This window comes from Hydra vulgaris, chromosome 02 (genome assembly GCF_038396675.1).
Source record: "Hydra vulgaris chromosome 02, alternate assembly HydraT2T_AEP".
Classification (NCBI taxonomy): Eukaryota; Metazoa; Cnidaria; class Hydrozoa; order Anthoathecata; family Hydridae; genus Hydra; species Hydra vulgaris.
The window spans coordinates 32,088,655-32,112,053 of NC_088921.1; the positions used below are offsets into that span (position 1 = coordinate 32,088,655).

The 23,399-nt window shown below is 27.6% G+C and overlaps 1 protein-coding gene across 1 annotated transcript in view; it reads left to right on the forward strand.

Moving 5' to 3' along the window:
• Nucleotides 1-22,552, forward strand: part of LOC100215987 (cilia- and flagella-associated protein 157) — a 32,763-nt gene extending 10,211 nt beyond the window's left edge. The window contains exons 2-7 of the mRNA XM_065790623.1: nucleotides 9,006-9,616; nucleotides 12,812-13,079; nucleotides 13,388-13,669; nucleotides 14,715-14,878; nucleotides 15,214-15,367; nucleotides 22,326-22,552. Coding sequence (XP_065646695.1) covers nucleotides 9,033-9,616; nucleotides 12,812-13,079; nucleotides 13,388-13,669; nucleotides 14,715-14,878; nucleotides 15,214-15,367; nucleotides 22,326-22,403 — 1,530 coding nt within the window. The 5' untranslated portion in view covers nucleotides 9,006-9,032 and the 3' untranslated portion in view covers nucleotides 22,404-22,552. The remainder of the gene's footprint in view (nucleotides 1-9,005; nucleotides 9,617-12,811; nucleotides 13,080-13,387; nucleotides 13,670-14,714; nucleotides 14,879-15,213; nucleotides 15,368-22,325) is intronic.
• Nucleotides 22,553-23,399: the final 847 nt, after the last annotated feature.

Sequence of the window (23,399 nt, forward strand, 5' to 3'; positions counted from 1 at the left end):
TCTCTAAATTGGATGGACCAATATGTCTATTACGTTGATAAAGAATCCAATCCCCCAAATGTGCCTCAAGCACGACCAATTGAAAATTTTTGGGGACATTTGGCACAGAAGGTTTACGAGGGAGATTGGCAAGCTTCAACAGAGCAAGTTTTGATTGATTGCATTAAACTAAAACTACAAGAAATTGATTTAAACTTTTTACAGTCGCATACGAAAGGCGTCAGAGCAAAATTGAGATCAATTGTAGATGGTGGTGTTTTTTCATATTAAAAATAATATATTTTTATTAAAAGATAAATGCTTTATTTAAAAAAAATATAATAGTAGTTTGTTTTTTTATTTATAAATAAGTTATTGACGTTTTTATTTTGTCCGATAACTTCCGCATCACCCGTTACTTGTCAACGTCCCCACAAAAGTGTAATTGAACCTTTTTTTCAACTTTTCGTCTTTCTTGAGCTTAACAATGAAAGTTTTTTGTTATCATATGGAAAGCATTTGCACAAACAAAAACATGATGCATTTAATTGATATTTCCTGTCTATAATTACAATTCAATCCTTCACAATCAATTGTTACCCATAACAACAATATGAAAGTTAAATTATTTTTGTTTCTAATACAAATATCTTGCAATAATACCAAAAACAGCACTACTGATGATTATTTGAAAGCTCTCTAATGCTAATAGTTTTAGTATATAAAAAAATATTTAGTAATTTTTTTTGGTAATTATATTGCTTTTAATAAAAATATTTTGAGAAAAAAGATTTACTGGATTTTCTATTTGTTTCTATTTTTGAATTTATTTGGTTAAATATCATATTTCAAGTTTATATATATATAAATATATATATATATATATATATATATATATATATATATATATATATATATATATATATATATATATATGTATATGTATATATATATATATATATATGTATATGTATATATATATATATATGTATATATATATATATATATATATATATATATATATATATATATATATATATATATATATATATATATATATATATATATATATATAGATATATATATATATATATATATATATATATATATCTATCTATCTATATATATATATATATATATATATATATATATATATATATATATATATATATATATATATATATATATATATATATACATATATATATATATATATATATATATATATATATATATATATATATATATATATATATATATATATATATTGCAATTGCGAATCGCTAGTACTTTTCACACCTTTTCAATTAGTTTTTTCTTAAAAATATTTGCAATTTGTTTTTTTTGTTTATTTATTTTTTTCTTTTCTAATTTAGCTTTTTTTTTTTTAACCATTCTTTTTTTTTGATCATTCAAAAGTAATGTTTTTGTCTAAGTTTTTTATTAGGGGTCATAAAGTACCTCACGCTAAATTTATCTTTTGAATGAATATATGATCATTTGCTCACTTGTGGGGATTTTTTTTTGTTTCTTGAAAATAGTTTTAAAAATAGAAACATTCTATTGCAAATAAGGAATCCAATGCCGGTATACCAGGATTTGGGTCAATTTTGTCTAGTTTCAAATACCAGTATTAAAGGGTTTAAATGCTGGTATTTCGGTATTTGAATGGTTGTTTTTTTATTTATTATTTTTAGCAATGTTTGTATACTTTATGTTTTTTTTTAAATTGATTTATAACGAAAGTTTTAATTAAAGTATTTAAGTGTATAATATTTAAGTAGATATTAAAATGCTACTATTTTTGAGATGTATTGCATTATCGTATTTCAGATTATAAATATACGAAAATTTGTAAACATTTTTTGCTTATTTTTAAAATATTTTTTATTCAATCATGTGTTTAAACTCTTTGTTTTAGTAAAAACTTAATATATAAAAGTAAAGTTGTCAGATTCTGATTTATTGACAACTCTTTGATGAAGCTCTTCTCTTTATTACTTGACTCATTTTTAAAATCATTTAAATTCCCAGGAGATTTATAATTATGGGTTGTTGTTTTTATTCTTTTTTGAAACATTCATAAGTGCGTATACTTTAAAGCAATGCGTTAAACATTCTTTAGTTCTTGAGTTCTTGATTTTACATTTTTAGTTATACGACGAGGATCTAAAAGTAAAAAACGAGTTCACATTTTTACAAATTACAAAATCTTTATTTACCTATTTCTTTGATAGTTTTTTTAACAAATAATTAACAAGAACAACTTTGGAAAGTTTAAAAATTAACATTTTTAAGTTTAAACTTATTTAAATTCATTTCATTTAAATATTAAATGTTTACATCAGTCACATTATGTGACTGATATAAACATTGTGAGGATAAAATATGTGACACATATGGAGAGTGAAATTAAAAAGTTTATTGAGCATACAAAAAGCAGAGATAAATATTCTGTTTGATTTTCCTTTCTCAAAGATGAAAAAGGGCATAGTGCAAAGTGTAAGAAGTGCACAAAAATTATAAAAACAGCAGGTGGCTCAACAAGCGGCCTTCATACACATTTAAAAACAAAGCATGATGTAATATATATAAAACCAGATGCTATTGAACCTCTTGGTGAATCTAGTTCAATATCTGATAAAAAAAACTACAGAAGACTTGCTGGCAGCAATTTTATTTAGAATGACAGCACTTGATGGGCTTCCATTCCGAATTTTCATGACATCCAATCATCTTCAAAAATCATTCCAAAAACTTCAAAAATCATTCCAAAAACTTCCAAAATCCGCCACGACTATACAAAAAATTGTCGCTAGTTATAGCGAAACTATTCGACAGTTAGTAATTAAAGAAATATCAGATTATAAATTAAATGGAAAAGGTTTTAGTATTACTTTTGATGAGTGGACTTCTTTAAGGAACCAGTGATACACAAACGTGAATTTTTACTTGAAGTCAAAGTCTTCGAATTTAGGACTTCTCCGAATCAATGGAGGTTTACCTGCAGAAAAATGTGTCTTAAAATTTGTTAAACAAATGATGGTGCAGCAGTTATGCAAAAAGTAGGCAAATTAATACTGGCTGCTCAGCAGTTGTGTTTGGCCCATGTAATTCAACTTGCAGTTGTAGATGTTCTATATAAAAAAGAAACAACCGAAGAAAGAACCTTTTGCTCGAATGAATCAATAGACTCATATTCAGATGCCAAAGAGCATGAAAATTATGGTGCATTTGAAAATATTTCAGATACATATGAAGAAGGATTAGTGATGGATTACGATATACAAGAACAAGATACAGAAATAACACATAGTCAAATTGGTCTTCTTATACAAACACATAGTCAAATTGGTCCCCTTATACAAAAAGTAAGAAAAATTGTGCAAATATTCAAACGTTCACCATTAAAAAATGAGGTACTACAGAATTATGTAAAGCTCGAATTTCGTAAAGAATACTTGGTAGTTGCAGATTCCGAAACTAGATGGAATAGCCTATTAGCAATGCTCGAACATTTTTACAAATTAAAGTAATGCATTCAAAAATCAGATATAGATTTAAAACTTGATATATACTTTACAGAAACTGATTTTGAAACAGTTTCAGCTACTATCTTAGCACTTTTGCCGTTAAAAATTAGTTGTTAAGTCACTTTTTTGCAAGAATACTAACTTAATTTCTGTGGATGCAGCATAGACATTTATGTTTGATAGGCTATGTGAAATTAAGTCATCATTGAGCATAGAATTCATGAGTGCTTTATAACAATGTATTATTGCAAGAAGAACGCAGTTGTCCGATTTAATTTCTTATCTGCATAAAGGTCTACAAGATGGTATTAGAAACTCAAACTTATTAAGTTTTAACTTTCCACGTGCATCAAAAGCGAGTAATCTCAATTCACTTTTGGGCATTGTAAATCAGAAGGGACTTTAGAATCAAATCACTGCTGTTGAAGCCCGAGCCCGGGAATCAAATCACTGCTGTTGAAATCACGAGCCCGGGAAATTCTTCACTTTGAGGTTAGCGAAGTTGAGATTGACGAAGGAAAAAATTCTGAGAAATCAATAAAAAAAGACGTACAAGGCCATTTGTAAACATACAAACTATAAGGTTGTCGGGAAACAACCACAACGCGTTGGTGATATAATCAACTGTTTAAAAAAAGAAATGAGTCTCTTCGAAGATGAAGGTGTGCAAGTAAAATATAACAGGTTTTTGATCTTCTTTTAATGATTCGGCCAAGTAGCGTTGAATAAAAAAGAACATTTTCTGCTGCCGGTATTATTTTAAACAAGTTGTGGTGCAGAATGGACGACAAAACTCTGGATTCTCTTTGTTTTTTAAGAGGATACTTTCATGGAATAAAAGGTAAAGGTTCTACCAAATAGATCAATAAATTTGCATTCTTTTCAAGTTTTCATGGTTCTTAAATTTATTTACTTTGCTTTAAAAATTTAAATTATTTAATACCAGTTTTAATACCGGTATTCCTGTATTATATTTTTATAATACCGAAGTACCGGTTTTGATTTTTTGATTGGTGTTGGATACTCTAATTGCAAACATTAAACTAGTGGTTATTGCAAACGTTAAACCAAAAATTAAATTATAAAAAATTAAATTGAAAAAAATAAATTATTTTACTTCTGTTCAAACAAGTTTTTAAAAAATTTTCTAAATAATAGAATTTTAAAAAAAATTAATTATGCATATACAACTATATATATATACAACTTAAGGAAATATAATTTGATTTATTAGACCAAATTTATTTATTTCACTTTTTATTGCAAAACAATTTGAATGAAAAAATTAAATATACTTAAATTTTTTATAGTACCCTAGATCAAGAAACAAATTATAAAAAGCGTGGTATCTAATGCTTTTTTGCTTCAATCTTACTCGTTTGGTCTATAGATTATAGTGTTATATGGTCTATAAGCATGTTTTTTTATGTGCAAATATGAAGTTAAAATTTTATGATGATGTTTTAATTTATTAATTAGAACACTTCTATTTACTTACTTTGCTTTATTTTAAACGCATTTTATGTCATTAATGTAATAAACTGTATAAAACACCAATAAAACAGTGTCATGAAGTTGTTTTACATTAACACAAGCTCTTTATGTCTTCAAAACAACTTTGCAATTTGTTTTATAGTTTTTTACAATAACAATTCAATGCTCTTTAAAAATAGCACATATTTTATCGCCACCATGAACTTATTAAATGTTTTTACTTTTTTAACCTTTTTAAGTAACATGTTAAGTAAAAACAATTACTAAAATTAATATCGTATTAATATCAGTGCTCGAAGTGGAGGTAAAAAATTAACGGGGTGGTATTCAGTTTATTAAAAATACCATCATTTTTATAAGTTGAGGTTTATAAAAAGGCGATGGATGGTTCATACTTTATAAAAAGGTGAGTAGTATTAAATATGTTACTTGCTCATAAAAAAATTTAAATTATAACTTAATCTGTAAATTATAACAGTAACTTACGCTATTTTAAACTCCGCAAAACGAGAAAATTATAAGGTAATATTAAAGTATGAGAGATATTATGTTAAAAAGCAACTATTACGAGCTAATGTAGAAAAGATACAGTTTTATACAAACGCTACCCCCTCTCCCCTTTACCGCATTAATTGCCCTGATATATATATATATTAGGGTGATTCAGATTGTAATAGAAAAAAAAAATGTCACAAAAAACATTCTCCTCAAGGTTGCCTGTGTTCCTTTATCACCTAGGATCATGTGTACCAAAAATTAGACTAAAAGAAGCAATTTTAGGGGTTGCCATGTTTTATAAGATGAATTAACCATTGGTAAAATTTTGTGATTTTCTCAAATTTCGCAAATTTGTTTTTTCATTGTTTATTTATTTATAATTTAGAAATTGATAATATGGCAACCACTAGATCTTCTGCTGAGGTGTGGCTTGTTGGTAAACCTACACAAACTCTGTCGACTGCCAGACTTCCTTCAAGAGGGGATGTTCTTCGGAGGTTGCTCTTCCATCATATAGAAGAGAAACAAGAAGTGAAAAAAAGTATTCGGGCAACAATTGAAGCAGTTCTTGTTATATGGGAGAGAGGAAAAATTCCAACTCAAAGAATTGACAATGCGGAAAGAAAGTTAAAAAAACTTTATGACGAATATCTGCTGCTGAAAAAACACCGAGGATCAAAATTGGACAGCTGTCAAATGAAAGAAGGAATTTTCCACGCTGACCTTGAAGAACTTTTTGATATTTCAACCAAGAATGCATCAGAAGTTATGAAAAACGATGAAGATAAAGCATTTTTACGTCAGCAGCAAGAAGATCCATTAAGTTGTAGTATGGCAGGAATTGATCGGAATTTAACAGCTAGGGAGGCACGGAAACGAGTCCGAGAAACTAAAATGGAATTGAGGCGTCAAAGAAGTCAAGCGGAACTGATGGAAAAAACAGAACTCATTTCTTCTTCATCAGCAGTTGACATTGTGAGTGAAAGTAGCTCTAGTTCCTCGGATGATGATGAATATCAGACTCCTTCCGCTTCCAGCACACTGAGCACAAGTGGTTCAACGAAAAAGAAGATGAAAGTTCTAACAAATAATGTTGTATCATCTCTTGATCGTGTTAATATTTCTGATCGCCGTGCACTCTTCGTGGTTGGAACAGTGTCTCAGGCTCTTGGTCACTCGGTAAAAGATTTATCATTGTCGTACAGCACAATCCGCAGAAAAAGGCGATCTGTTCGTGAAGCGGTGACTACAGCTGACAAGGTTGATTTCTCTCCTGATGACCCACTTCTTCTGCATTGGGATGGAAAGCTCTTACCTGATATCACTGGTGGTCAAAAAAAAGTGGATAGAATTGCCATCCTTGTGACTGGTGGTGGGGTGGAAAAATTGCTGGGCGTTCCAAAGATTGATCGAGGTACAGGTGAGCAACAGGCTGATGCTTGCATGAAGGCTCTTAAAGACTGGAAATTGAAAGAATTTGTTCGGGGACTGGTTTTTGACACTACTTCATCTAACACTGGGTTGAACAATGGTGCCTGCACAATAATGGAGCAGAATCTTGACCGTAATCTTATATGGATAGCATGCAGGCACCATATGTTTGAAGTCATGCTTTCCACCATTTTCACGACTGCATTTGGAACCAGTGGAGGACCTGAAGTTGGAATTTTTAACCGTTTCCAGAAACAATGGCCAGCAATCAACAAGGAGGTGTTCACTATAGGGAATAAAGAATTTTACAACTGCGATTTTTTTCTCAAACTCCGTGAAGAAATGGTAGTATATTATAGTGAAGCAATTAAAGGTCAACAACCCAGGGATGATTACTTAGAACTCTTGAATTTGTGCCTTATTTTCCTTGGAGGATCAACTACAACATCGGAGTTCAAAGTGAAGTTTCGGGCTCCAGGTGCAACACACAATGCACGTTGGATGGCAAAAGCTATATATTGTATAAAGATATATTTGTTTCAGGATCAATTTGTTATTACTGCAAAGGAAAAGAAAGGAATAACAGATATAAGTCTTTTTGTGGCATTTGTATACGGACAGTTTTGGAATGAAGCTCCGTTAGCTGAACGAGCACCATTTAATGATGCCAAGCTTCTTCAACGGGTTCAAGAATATCCAAATCGTACAATTGCAATTAATGCAGCAAAAGTTTTGCATCGCCACCTCTGGTATTTTTCTGAACATCTAATAGGATTGGCTTTCTTCGATTCCCGTGTCGACTACAACACCAAGAGAGACATGGCAAACAACCTGAAACAACAGCCAAGGCAGAAATCTCTCAAAAGACTTGATGCTGCCACATTCGATTGTCACAGCCCATTGTCTTCCTTCGTCACACAACGCACCGCAGAACTTTTCGATCTAATTTTGAAAAATGGAAAAGAAAAAGCTGAATCATTTTTAATGAAAGAATCTTCAGAGTGGGATATGGATTCAACATATCTTGAAATGAAGCACAAGGTTCGTCAAATGAAAGTCGTCAACGATTGCGCAGAACGAGGCATAGCACTTATAACATCCTTTAACTCAAGCGTTACGAAAGATGAAAACCAAAAGCAGTTTCTTCTTAGATTGGTTGATCTTCACCGGAAGGAATTTCCAGTTGCATCAAAGTCTACCCTGATGAAGATGACTGTTGAATGATGAAGATGATTGATTTATTATTGCCTAGTAATAGTATTTAGTATTTATTATCAATAAGAAATTGATAATAAATAATTCAGTAATATAATATAAAAAAATGTAAAAATAAAAAATATTTTTTTTACTTTTTGTAACCTTATACCAAAATGTGACATAACATGGCAACCCCTAAATATCATCCGATTTGATTCAAATTTTGCCCAATAACTACTATTGTCATATAGAACAAGGGCAAGCTTGAGGACAACTAAAGTTTTGAACCTACAAATTTTGCATCACCCTAATATATATATATATATATATATATATATATATATATATATATATATATATATATATATATATCTTATATGATGTATGTAACTGTGCTTAATTTATTTTTAAGTCGAAATAAGTTTTGAAACCTTGGATAGCATTGTTCCTGTTGGCAATTTTACAATAAAACATACTTTTATGCTGGAAACCTGGAAACAGGTAAATATCAGGACAAGCAATTGTTGTCAAAGGTTTCTCTAAAAATTTTCTAATATAAAATTAGATAAATTATATCGCTATGTAAGCTGCTTAACTTGTGAAAAAATAGGAATGATGATTTTTGTTTAATAATGATATACATGTAAGGATGAACAACATAAGCAAAAGTATTTTATAAAATAGTTATGTTATCAAGTAAAACATACTACTTAAAATTAGATATTTTTACTGACTTAAGATCAGGGATATAATTAGACTTGTGTCAAACATTTCCAATCAGCCTATTGATTTTTTAGTATTGCATAGTTTTTTTTTGAATATCAAAAAAAAAAAAGTATAAGTCTAGTTAATATATTTATTTTTTACTTTTAGATTATTAACTAAAAATTCACATGGAAAATGGTTAAAAAAAAAGGTAGCGTGAAAAAAAAAAGTGCTAAAAAGATTGCTATAAATTCTACTCCTAAAGGTTCAGCTAAACTTGAAAATGTTTTTCATGAGGTATCGAGAGAGTTTTTTATGGTTCAGATTCGTGATTTGGAAGAAAAAATTACTCGTTATCAAGAAAAATGCGATACTTTAGACTTACGCAATAAAGAAATGGAGGAGTTCATTGAAAGGCAAGCTCAAGACAAAAAGGATATAGTTTCTTTCTTAGAAAAGCAACTTGAAGAAAAGTCTGCAGAACTTGCACTTGCTCAAGAAAACATACAATTGTTAGAAAAGCAATCTATTATTGATAGAGAAAAACATGAAAAAGATTTGTTGGATTTAAAAGAAAATATGCAAGACTTTAAAGATCAGTTGCTTTCAGAAAATATGATTCTTAATGGAAAGCTTACTGCTTTAGATGATTTCAGGGCACAGAAAGATAATATTCTTAAAGACATTGCTAAAAAAGATGAGATGCTTTCTTTCCAAGAGCAAAAATATAATGAAGAATTGTATCAAATAGAAAGAAAAGCAGTTATTGATAAAGATAGGTAATTATTATTTTCTACATATAATATATATATTTTCTAAAAATATTATTTTCACACATACCATAAAATTGCTTAAGTTCGGTTGCCATGTCATTTAACTGCTGTTATTTAAGATTAAATAACAAATATTTTAATTTTTACAAACTTGTTTTTCTCCAATAATATTTATTGTCATTTGGCGCATAAGAATCATAAAAAAATGATAATATTTATTGAAATTTGCTGAAATAACTTGTTTGCAGAACAAGAATTTTGAAATTATGCATACAATTGAAATATTAAATAAACAAAGTATTGAATAAAATAATTAAATTCAGCATTAGTATTATTAAGTTATAGGTGACTTCAAAGCTCGTCACTTTCAAATGCGATAAGCTTTTAGCTTTTAGTCACCAATAACAGCAATATTGTCTGAAGGATAAAAAGTAAGGGCTTATTAATTTGATAGTAACAACATTGAAAAGAGTGCATTCTTGAGAAAAAGGAGAATGATAAAAAACAAAAAGAATGGTGACGAAGCTAGGAGGTGCCAAACGAAAGCAAATAAAAGAATAGTCAGTGGGTTCAAATTTGACTTCACGACAAATATGTGAATTGATATGTAAGTATATGCCCATGCCAAGCATGAGACTAGTTAAGTCTTTACAAATCAATCGGTAGCCATTAACGCTAAAATTTGAATATGAAACAGCTGAATTTAAATTAATCTCACAAAGAGCATTTAGATATGGTTACTTTTGCAAAAATTAAGATTGAAATGAATAAAAGATTACTTTAAAAAGCAGAAATATTGGTAAAAGATAACAATTAAGTGATGGTTTTTTATTATCAAAATATTTTGTGTACTTTAGCCATATTTTAAGTTATTAGAGAACTTGATTCAATCATAGAATGTGCATGACACCTTAAGTAATGAGCAACACTGTTGCCTCACTCTTAATAATTAACCCAGGTCATAACAAAGAGCTACTTGTGTGGCTTCAACAATCCACACCAAATGAAACATGGAAGCACTAACAAGAGCTATGTTCTGTTAGTGCTTCCATTCACCACATGGCACTCTTAATACTCATAATACTGGTATTTTGTAGCTGTTGATGGAATCAGCTGAGAGCTACTACAAAGTTCAGCAAATCTTATTAGTCTTATCAGTCAGTCTCAGAACCATTGGATTAAGTTTTGCAGCTGTACCCTCATTAGGAGATAACAGTAAGGGTTGCATAGCCATTACCATCAAGGTACAAGCAGATATTGATGAGTAGAGCCAAGAAGTTTTAGGGTTCATCATATTAATCCTGAAATAATGTAACACAGGTTTACATCTACTGGATTAATACTGGAGCATATTTCTGGAGCAAAAAACTACAACATTACTGAAAACAATTATTGAAATAAATTGCTTGTACAAACTGCTGGAACAAAATACTGAAGCATGCAGTTATTTCTTTTATTTTTATTTACATTTACGCTATAAATTATTGACAAAACTAAATTTACGTTAAGTTTTTGTGAATGATTTCATTATCACCCAGTAATGACTAAATGACTACTTAATAATTACTTAATGACCACCTGGTAATGAATTAATGGCAACATGATAATGACTAACTACTAATCATTTCCACTACCTTTTAATGACAACCTGAGAATCACCATTTACTAACAACATATAAATCTTTGCAAAAGATACTATTAAAATTTCTTTTAAAAACTCTATTATTCAAATAAATATTATTTTTTCACTTGCCTTTTTTATATTATTATTTTTTTATTTTTTGATCTTTTTTTAATCTCTTTAGTTTTTTTAACCTTATTGCTCCCTTTATCTTGTTTTCCTGATTCATATAATTTGCAATTTATTAAGTTTTCTGTTATCTTGTTTTATAAAGTTTATATTTTCTTATCCAGTAACTTCCAACTCTAATAGTGATTGCTTGCAACCTTGTTGGAGGCAAAGTTGATTTTTTTTTTTTGTTAATTCTAAGGTTATCTGGTGGCCCAGATAACCTTAGAATTAACAAACATAAAAAGGATTTTTATGTTTGTTAATTCTAAGGTTATCTGGGCCACCACAGTAGAAGAGATAAATCTTTTTTGTTGTTTTTGTTCTTACAATCCTCTTAGGTATACAGTTACAGGTATGAACCTGTAACTGATACACAAACAAAACAATGCTGCTGCGCAGAAAGAAAGGTTGAGTGCAATTATACTAAAAATGTGGTGTGAACTGAAATTGGAATTTCTCTTTTACTAAGCAAGAACACACTATGTTAAACTTAAATTTTTGCAAATTAAATTGAATTGAATGAGTTTTGAAGACATCTGCATTCAACATATTTTTCTGTTTTTCACAGTTTTTTTTACGTAAATTTGTATTACTTTAGACAGATTTATCAATAGATTTATTAAATTTCACCAAAAAGTATTATGTTTCATAGAAGTTAAGACATTGGTAATGAGGGGTTTGTAAATTTCATTGTGTAAAATATACAATCTTAATTTAGTGTAGTTGTAAATTTTATAATTTATTTTATAAATATTATTTGGTATAATTTTTGTATGCAGAGGATTTAATGAATTTTTAAATCTAAACATAAATTTGTTTTGGAAAACCAGTTCTAATTTCTAAGACACATTTTCAAAATAAAAAAAAGGTGAAACCTTGTTTACTGTGCTCATCTGTGACCTTGAGAAGTGAATTTAATTTAATAAACTTTTTTTTGCTTATAAACTTTAGACAGCACATATTTGACTTTAAACAGCACATATTTGACTTTAAACAGCACATATTTGACTTTAAACAGCACATATTTGACTTTAAACAGCACATATTTGACTTTAAACAGCACATATTTGACTTTAAACAGCACATATTTGACTTTAAACAGCACATATTTGACTTTAAACAGCACATATTTGACTTTAAACAGCACATATTTGACTTTAAACAGCACATATTTGACTTTTCATATTTGAGAATGAACAAATAATCTTCTTAATAAATTTTATTTATTTTTTTAAGTTTATTTATTAAGATATATTTTTTAAACAGATTGTACTCTAAATAAATATATACTATAAATATATTGTGTTAAATAATTTTTATTGAAGAGTATAGTTTTATAACTAATTTTATTTTGGTATGTTTTTATTTTTTCAATCATAACTTTTTTTAGCTGTTGTCTTGAAATTTAGATTAAAAAAAGAAATGATTTTACGAGTTAATACTGTAGCGTCGGAGTTTCGTGAAGTCTCTAATAAACAAATAGCTGACACAACAAAGCGAACTATTCATGAAAATGTAGTCATAAACTCTCAGCTTATTAAAATGTCTGATCAAGCTGTCGAACTTGTTTCAGAAAATGATGATATGAAGCTAAAACTAAAAAAGTTAAAAGAACAACTTAATATATTTGAAAGCACAGAGAAGGAGTTAGTTAAAAAAAATGTTTCAAACTTAAAGGTTGTTCAGTTTATCTTTTTTCTACAAATTTTTAATATCTAGAGATGGGCAGGAGGTTTGGTAGAGATCTACTACTAATGATCTAACTTAAATACATAATAATATTTAAACAAAAAACTTCATTTAAAGTTTAAACAATATTTGTTAAAAAGAAAAATCTGATAGTTTCAAGATAAATAAACTTAACACTTGTATATGTTTATATTTAGAATTTGTATATGTAAATATTTTAGAATTGAGTTTTGACAATCAAATTTCAATACAATTTTTATTTAAATCTCAAAAATAATTTTTCATTCTTATTCAAGGTTATTCGTATGCTGACTGAGAAAATTAAAGAACAAGAGGTGTTATTACAACAGTTTGAAATCACTGATAAAGAACATAATTTACTCAAGACTCAATTCAAAGAGTTGAATGAGCAGCTAGATGCTCAAAAGAACCAATTTATTTTATTAGACAAGAATAATAAAAATTTGCTGGGGAAACATGAAGCTTTATTATCAGACAATAAAATACTCGCTGAAGATAAAGATTACCTTGTTGGAGTAGTGAGTGATGCTTGCAAAATTATCAAGCAGGCACTTCAGGTTAGTAAGCTAATATCTTGAATATATGTGTGCTTTATTTAAATTAAGCTGAAGCAAATTAAGTTAAAAGAATAGTTTCTATAGTTAACTTAGTTTATTTTAAAAATGTTTAATAAACCACAATTTTTATTGATTTATAATGGAATGTGTCATGAAAAATGATCTGAATATGTAAATAATAAACAATGTAAAAACCTGCTAATATAAGCACTGTCAATTTTTTTTCTCCGTCATATTTTTTTAATTGCTGATTAATTTTTAAAAAGATGTTGTTTTTTAAGTAAACAATAATTTTAAATAAATAAAAATGTTTAAAAAATAAAAAATGTTAAAAAATACAAAAGTGAGTTGGGTGTAAATTTTAGCATAAAGTATTTCTAGAAGTTAGATTTTTAGGAAAATAATTTCATTATTTAGTATTGATGTAAAGCTAAAGAAAATGTTTAATTTTTTATTTTAATATACTAGTGTACAATCTATTATAAGTCTAAAAATAATTTTTAATCAAAGAAAAACTTTTATAAAACTTTTATAAAACTACCTACACTTTTGACCTATTTATCCAACATTTTATGATATTTTTTTTAATTTAGTGTCTCCTTTCTTTTATAATTGACCCACTACCCTCATATACGCAATTTGCAGACCCCCTCTTCCCCTCCGAGCATACGTACTTTATGGACGATCCCTTATTTCAATCAGGTTTTTTTTCAACCAGTCTGTTTCATCAGGTATATAGTTTTTGATGTCATTATACTTGGCAAGAGTTTTAATGATATGAATGAGTGCATCCAAGTTTTTAACCAGTTTGCCTTATTTTATTTTTTTACTATATATATATATATACATATGTATATATATACATATATATGTATATATATATACACACACATGTATATATATATATATATATATATATATATATATATATATATATATATATATATATATATATATATATATATATATATATATATATATATATATATATATATATATATATATATATATATATATACTTAAATATATGTATATTCATTTTTAGTGTGATACTACAGATGAGCAATTAAGAAGTAATGTATTGTTTAAGTTAGTTGAAATTCTAAATTTAGCTACAAAAATGGGAATTGGTTTTCATTTGACAGATCTTTCAAACAGCAGAAAATCCGTAAATCGAAAACAGTTGCTTACATCACGACCAATGAGAAGGTTTTTTATTATTTTTTTATTTTGTATTGTAAGTATTTGCCATTTATACAGTACAACTCTTGTGTTTTTATTTTATTTCATATTGTAGCAAATAAGAGTAATGAAAAACTTCTACATAGGGAGATTTTTTTTTTGTGTGTTTGGAAGTGGAAAACAGTAAAGTATTGAAGATAGCATTTTAATAGAGGGAAATATAATGGCTTAGGAATAGATTTTGTACTGAAAAAACGGTTACAAAAATAATATTTTAAGACTAGGTTTAATGATTAAATTTAGGATTTTTAAAAACAAAGCAATTATGATATAATAAAATACTTGAGACGATTCTGCTTTAGATCTACATCTGAAGAAATTTCGTTAAGCTCCATACAACCCATTCCACATTACAGACCTGGCGACCTTGGCTTTATTCCTCCATTAGATAAGTCAGTGAATATTGATAAACCAGTTTTAAATGGTAGCAAAAGTGAACATTTTTATTTTGAAAAGGTATTTTTTTGCATTTTTTCTTAGTATTATATTTTTGGAATTTCGTATTATTTAGGTTTTCCTCATATAATTGATTGTGGAATATTTGCTTTTTTGAACTTTTTATTTATATCTTTATTATTACCCCATAAAATTGTTTAATTTTTTAAATCACAATTATTATGTCTTGCAATAATAGAGGATAGAAAGGGATGAAGAGGAGGATGTTCTAAACAGAAAGTTAGAATTATTCTAAAATCTCAACGCCTCTTTTTCCCATTAGTTGCGAAATCATGTATAGAAATTAGAATAAGCATTTCTTCCCAGACCCTCCCTTTCTTCTCTCTCTCTTCTTTCCTCCCTCCCACAAGCTAGATGTTTATAGAAAATTATGAAAAAAAGTTTCAAAAAATTTTTTTTTAATTTTTTTTCTTGGTAATGTTTGTATAACTATAGACTTAAAAAACAGCCATGCCTCATTCAGTTCAAAATATTTCACTATTACTTTTTGTTAACTCTCAAATGATCTTGAAAAAATGTTTCAAAATAAATTCGAAAAGATCTCTTGATTGGTTAATTTTAAAAATGGAACATTGTAACAAAATTTTTTTTTTTTTTCGGTTTTTAAATGGTTTTTTTGTGTTATTACACAAATTATTATTACAACATAGAACAAAGAAATATACATTGTATTGTTAATATTAAAATATTAAAAGTATTAAAAAGAATTTTGAAATTCACCCTAGATTTTTTTAGGAACAAAAGTTTGTGTAAATTAATGAGATATAATGGGTAAAGAAATAACCCAAGATGAAGTTTTTCTTTGTTCTTTCTATAGATTTTTTGTATTTGGCTTAAAACAAACTATTCATATAGTCAGTTCTACTTCTAGTTAAAAAACCTATTGAATGATTTTCTAAATATCTTTTCACTTCCTCCCAACATTTTTTATCCCTTCTAAACATTGCTTGTTCCCATTGTTCTATCAACAGTTAGTAAATCACACGTAATAATTTTGGATAATATTATCTTTTTATATCATTTCAAGTTATCAAGGTTTTGTTGGCCTAATTTTTTTTTATTGACAGCATCCAATAAAGATTATTATATTGTTTTGTTTTGTTTAAGATTTTTTTTTACCTAAGTTCCAAATGCCCCAGAACAGAAATAATTTTAAAGTTCATACTTGTGTAATAATAAGCCACTGTCATGTATGAAATATCACTTGGCTCAGTGTGCAGTTTATTTATTGTATATATATTAATTAATTGCTGCAAAAATAATTTTTAAAAAATCCTCAAACTTTTTGGGAAACACAAAAGGAAAACTTACAATTTTCACAGTGGAGTTACTTAAGGTCCGGAAAAAAACTTTCAGATCGTTTAAAAGTTATGACATTGAAAAATTTACAGTAAACAACAGCGCTTTATGGTTGATAAAAAAATTGCTTATCAAAGTAATACGTAAACTAATTGTTATTAAGTGGATACATAATATGTAAACACTTAAAAAAAAATTATTTTGTTAATTATGTATTGCATGTTACGCATTATTAATGCATTCGCTATGTTTTTTTTTATCTATCGTGCAGCTGTTATGTATTAAATAACATCAATAGTTTTATCATGCTTTTCATTTGATAAATAAGTTATTATTTGCTTATATCATGCTATAAATTGGACTGGTAACTAATTAACTCAATAATACATTATAAGTTGTTTATATAATGTTTCTATGTGGAATTATAACATTATTATTTGTTTATAGCATGTTTAAATTTCCAAAATATATTTTACTTTGATAAACTAAATGAAAGATTCTCACTTTATTTTTTAATTAAATAATAAACTCATATTGTGACATCAGCAAGAGTTCAAAAAAGCTTAGAAGACCTACAAAGACTTTAGTAGAAAGAATATTTAGTAGAAAACTCTGCAACTTATACGTGAGCGATTCGCCAACTCAATATTTAGGCAAGCTGGATGTCGAGAAAAGTGAGTGCACAATGAAACATAGTTTGTCTCTGTGAGAAAAGTAAAAAATACATGCGATTATTTTACCAGTATCATTATGCATTTACAAATACACTTCACAAAAACGGTAGATTAAGTAAAAGAAAAGAGCACTGATTGCTTATCTCTAATCATTTGACCGAGACTTTATATTTCATTGACTTGTCACAAATTAAAACACTTTCAATTTTATAATATCTTACTTGTTTTAGATCCCTGTTATGGTAAGAGAATATTTAAAGGACAAATGATCCAAAATAGGATCAAAAAGAAGTTGGATTTTAGGCAGTGTGGACCAAGGCAACAAGGGTTGAAAAATTGTTTATTAGAAATAAAAAAGAGGCCACTGTAAGGCAAATTAGACAGAGAAATCTTCAAACAACATCAGAAGTTGGTTCAGGTGAAATTTTTAGTGTTGAATCCTTAACTTTAGATAAAGCTGAAAGTGACGAGTTTGAAGAGCAAATAGTTAATAAAAAATAGTATTAGACTTAACTAATACAGCTAAGGTTGCAATATGGTATGAAATTAGTGATGCTACTACAACTGCGTTAATTAATGCGGTAGTAAGGTAGTGGCGCTCGTCTCATAAGCCAGAAGTTCCAAGTTCAATCCCCACCATGTCTCTGGTAGTACCACGCTCAACTTGTTCTTCTGCGCAGCGGCCTTGGTCGTCAAGATTCGTATTTTGGAGTTATAGAGTTGAGAGATGGTTGTAACCACAACTAAAGTAGGCTCTTCAACTGTAGTGGCCTTCGTGGCTTTTGGGAGGTAAATTAAATTTAAAAAAAAATTGACTGTGTAATAACTGAATATAGGGTAATTTGTGAAAAAACAAGAGTGGCTAATTCAATTGATACTATGCACCGTCAAGAAGTTTTACAATTAAAAGTAATTAGTGTAGATGGAAAAAAAGACAAAAATTCATTAGTTTATGAAATGAACAAATGAATTTTTGAACATATATACAAGGAAATACAAGAGTAATGGGGTGTCAAGCTGTGTTAAATCTGCATTGTGTCAAACCACCAAATATAAACATCGTTTCTCTTTTACTTTTGAAAATAATCCTTTTTCTGATCGTAAATGTTCTTTTCAGCAGTTGTTCTATAAGCGTTATACAAGCAATAGTTTCAGGCAATACATGTTCTGGCGCTGGTGAGGATGATGGTTAGTTTGTATAATTAGGATTGGTTGTTTGCTTCACTAGTCTGAGCTACCAATTCTCCATGTTATATCTGAAATAAATGTAAAAAACAATGAACCTAAAAAGTATTCTACAAAAAAGTTTTCTTTATAAAATAATCAAATTAATCATGCAAATTAGGTATCCAGGAAAATTGGTTAAAATTTCAAGGTTAAAATCAAAGCTAAGGCAGTTAAGCCGTTGCTTTTCAAAGCTGATGTTTGGACCGACTTAATTGAAGTTTCTTCGATAAAGGTTGAGCTTTTGAGTTTTTATTTCTTCAAATGAGTTACTACAAGCTATTCAAACTGGTAATGAACTCTCTCTTTCTGATCTGCCAAACAATTCCCAATTGGTAGAAAGAGCTATAAAACTATTATCTGAAGCTTCTAAATTTTTTATGAACGGGTGAAAAGACTGTTTTTTTGGCTAAAAACCAAAACAGAACCAAAAACAAAAGAAATGCAAAAAAGTTATATATATATATATATATATATATATATATATATATATATATATATATATATATATATATATATTGTATATTTTCTTCAGACTAATATTACAAACTTGTATGTTACAAATATTTATTGAAATTTAAAACTGTTTTTCTAAGATTTTGACAACTGAAAAAGACTATAAAGAAGTTAATTTAAGGAATGTTAGATATTTTTAATAATTAGGACTTCATTTATAAAAAAAATAAGTTTTTAAACTAAAACCGTTAAAGTTGCTGTGTTAAATATATATGTACCTGCGTATGCCAAAACACCCCAACCAGAGCCAGCAAGGAGAGTTGTTAAATATGTGTGTTTATTTTTTTTACCAATTAAAAAAAAAATCATTGCTCTCACATTCGTAAACTAAGGTACCTTTTGCTAACTGGTTTTAATGGAATTCATTGTTTAGGGGAGGGATGTGTGATACACCCTTTTTTTACAAACCTGACCCCAACTATTTTGAAACAGGGCCAATTTTAAAGAGATTTCTGTGAGCATTTGACATGAAAACTCGAAAATTGCTTCATAACTGACTCTTGTTAATATTTGAGAAAAAACATAAATATATGAAAACTTTAAAGTAATTTCCCAAAATGACTATAATTCCAAATTGTCTAATTTTTTCGGATTAATGTCTACATTTATGTGTCACATTAATCTCATAGTGAGCCAATGCGTTTAGGAAAAAAAGTGTGTTTAGACAGTGGTTTATTGTGTAACAGTTAAGAACTATTCCCAAGCCTTCCCGGGAATCGCGTGCGGTTGCACACCTTGTTCATCCACATTTAAAGTAATTTTTTAGATAACTTGACCACGCTTTTATATAGTAAGCGTATTAAGAATTAGCGGCAAAAAAAGCTATAAGAAACTAAACAGCAATACTCGAAGAAAGGAAACAAATACCATACGAAATAAAAAATCTAAATAAAATAAACTAAAAAAAAGAATCGAAAATTAAAATAAAAAAAATTTTGTCAAAAAAATAATATACCTAAATATTTTACTGTTTCTTTTTTTCTTTTTTTAGGGCGTTTGTTGTTTTCTACTACCAAAGTTGATACTAGTCGACAGAGTTGTTAACAAGGCCAAAAGTAACAATGCCAAGGCCACATGTTACAAGGACAAGGCCAATAGTTTTAAGGTCAAGGCCAAGAATAAGAGTTTCAAGGCCACATGTTACAAGGATAAGGCCAATAGTTTTAAGGTCAAGGCCAAGAATAAGAGTTTCAAGGCCAGGTCCTACGCAAACATTTTCAAGACCAAAGACTTAAATTTTTGTCGTACGTTAAGGCCAATTATTAACAAAACTGTAAGTAATAACAGCTGCGATAATAAAACCACATGTTGTAAAAATAAACAAAGGTTAAGGTGAGGGTACACTCGTCCATTTTTCTACGGGAACAGGAAAGGGTATGGAAAAATAAGAACATGAGCATGCGCAGTTTTCCTTTGGGCAAATAAAACTTTTATTACGCATGTCAGGTGACTATTTTTTCCTTTTCTTTCCCATTTCCGTTGAAAAACGGGTGGGTGGAAACTCGCCTTATGCCCAGAATCCAACGAAGTCAATAAGAAAGTATTCTTGTAGATATATATGAAAGCCGAAAATAAAAATACATAAAAATAAAGAATGAAAACTTTTAATTCTTTAATTTTATGCATTTTTTTTATAGCCAAAACAATCACGGCTAACGCCAAAATTTTCAAGGCCTTAATTTTTGGCCTTAAGGCAAAGCCGAGGCAAAGGCCAAGGATTAACAAATCCACTAGTGGAGGAAAAAAAGCAGATAAGAATATAACAAAAATAAAAACATTTTTTGATCTTAAATTTATTCACAACTTAAGTCAATCAGTATATTAAGGAAACACTTTATTATTTGCTCTAGAAATATGGACAACTTTGAAGTTCGTTTTTCAAATATTTTTACTAAACTTTACTGTTTTTATCAATGCACAGGAAAGCGAGAAAACTGATTGCTTTTTATTTGTAAAAAAATTATTTTTTTAACAAGTTTTTTATGTAAAAAAAAATATTATTACTAATATTCAAATTATAAAATATTTCGTTGTTTTCACTACCCCCATCGAAATAGTCTGCTCTTTTTTTGGATTCTTCAAATTGTGCAATTTTTGCAACCTGATAGTTTATTTCCTGGTGAACTAATGTTATTGACGATGCTCCAAAAGCTTGTGGGTTAGTGCTTTGTAATTTACTAAACTTTTTTAACAAAATTTTCAGGAGCCTATTTAAAACTTTTTTTTTAAGTTTTTAAATACATTTTTTTAAACAGCAATCTATATCTTCATTATCTCTAGTATTTCGTATTAACGTTGGAAATTGTGCATTATAAAGGAAACAATTTCAGACAGACATCAAATGTGGTAAATACATTTATAAAAGAGACCATGCTATTCTTTTATTTAATTTTTACCGTCATAGAAACAAGCTCGGCTTTTTTGCCGACCTCAAACACATTTAGGTCAGCAGTTAGGTCAACATTGCAGAATGTCGACCCTAATTTCGAGATGTCTGTTTACATTTTCTTAGACTAAAGTTTCTTGGAATAAAAGATATTTCTTAAAGTTGGCACTTAATATAGTATAAGATTTATACTTCCGCATAATTAAGTCGATAATTTCAATAAAGAGTCTTGTGTTTTTTGAATCATTCACGGATACTAATTATTTAAAAATATATATATATATATATATATATATATATATATATATATATATATGTGTGCTAAAACCAACTTAAACTTCATCATAAAGTATAGCTACAACATCATTAGTATGAAATGTACTTCTTCAATTATAGTCATTTCGTCACTTTATAAAAAGGCTATTCAATATTTGTCAATATATTATTAATTAACATTTTATAAAGAAAGATTAGATTTACTGCTTATTCAACATACCTCGCCTCAATACTCCATCATCAGTTGTTTCTCTCCTTTAAATATATAGTCCCGATAGTTTAAAAAGTTCTTGTAATTCCTTCTCAAGAAATGTCCATTATAATTCAAAAATCCAAAGGTTTTAGATATTTTTCCAATTTAAGAAACTTATTTTTAGAAATATCTTTATGTTTTTAAATAACTACATTTGTATTAAACATTTACATTAAAGATATAGTTAAAATTGTAAACATTGCATTAATATTAAAATGTCCGAAATAACTATTTTTTATTTTAAAAATTGGATAGCTACACTTCCTCGGTCACAAACTAATTATATTTTTATAATTTTAAATTATTAATGTATACTATTATCTTGTATAGAAAATACTTAACGAAACGCAAACGCTGAACAAGTTAGTTAACGGAGCATTTAAGTTACCGACTATTAAATCAATTTGAAGAAATGTTTAATCGAAATTTTTTATATAAAGTGTAAATTATTGTAATAAAATAAAATATATGTATAAAAAATTTAAATTATGTAATCTAAAGTTTTGTCTTTACAATAACAAAGTTTATGTTAAAAATAAAATCAACATTTTTTGTGATTCAACGTTGTTTTTGTGCGAAATTTTTTTTTATACTATAGCATATTTATGTAACAAATTTGTACCATATTTTTGTTACATTAATTAAATATGAATTTTATTACGTCATTTAAATATATAAAAGAAATTCAGACCATTTGTCAATCAATGTACGTACCGAAGCCCCCGGCAGCAGGCTGTTTTAGTATAACCTCAGACTGCTCACCTACCCCATATATACGTGTATTTGTGTATATATATGTATATATATATATATATATATATATATATATATATATATATATATATATATATATATATATATATATATATATATATATATATATATATATATATATACGTATATATGTATATATATACATAAATATGTATATATATACATATATATATATGTGTATATGTATATATATACATATATATGTATATATATACATATATACATATATATATATATGTGTATATGCATATATATCTACATATATATGTATACATATACATATATATGTATTTATATATGTAATATATATATATATACATATATAAGTACAACCCAATATATACATACATATATATAAACATACATATATATACATATATATGTATGTATATACGTATATATGTATATATATACATATATATATATATATGCATATATATATATGTGTGTGTATATGTATATATATACATATATATGAATATATATTATATATATATATTTATATATATATATTATATATATAAAATATATAATATATATATAATAATATATATATATATTATATATATATATAATATATACATATATATATATACATATACATATATATGTATCTATATACATATATAC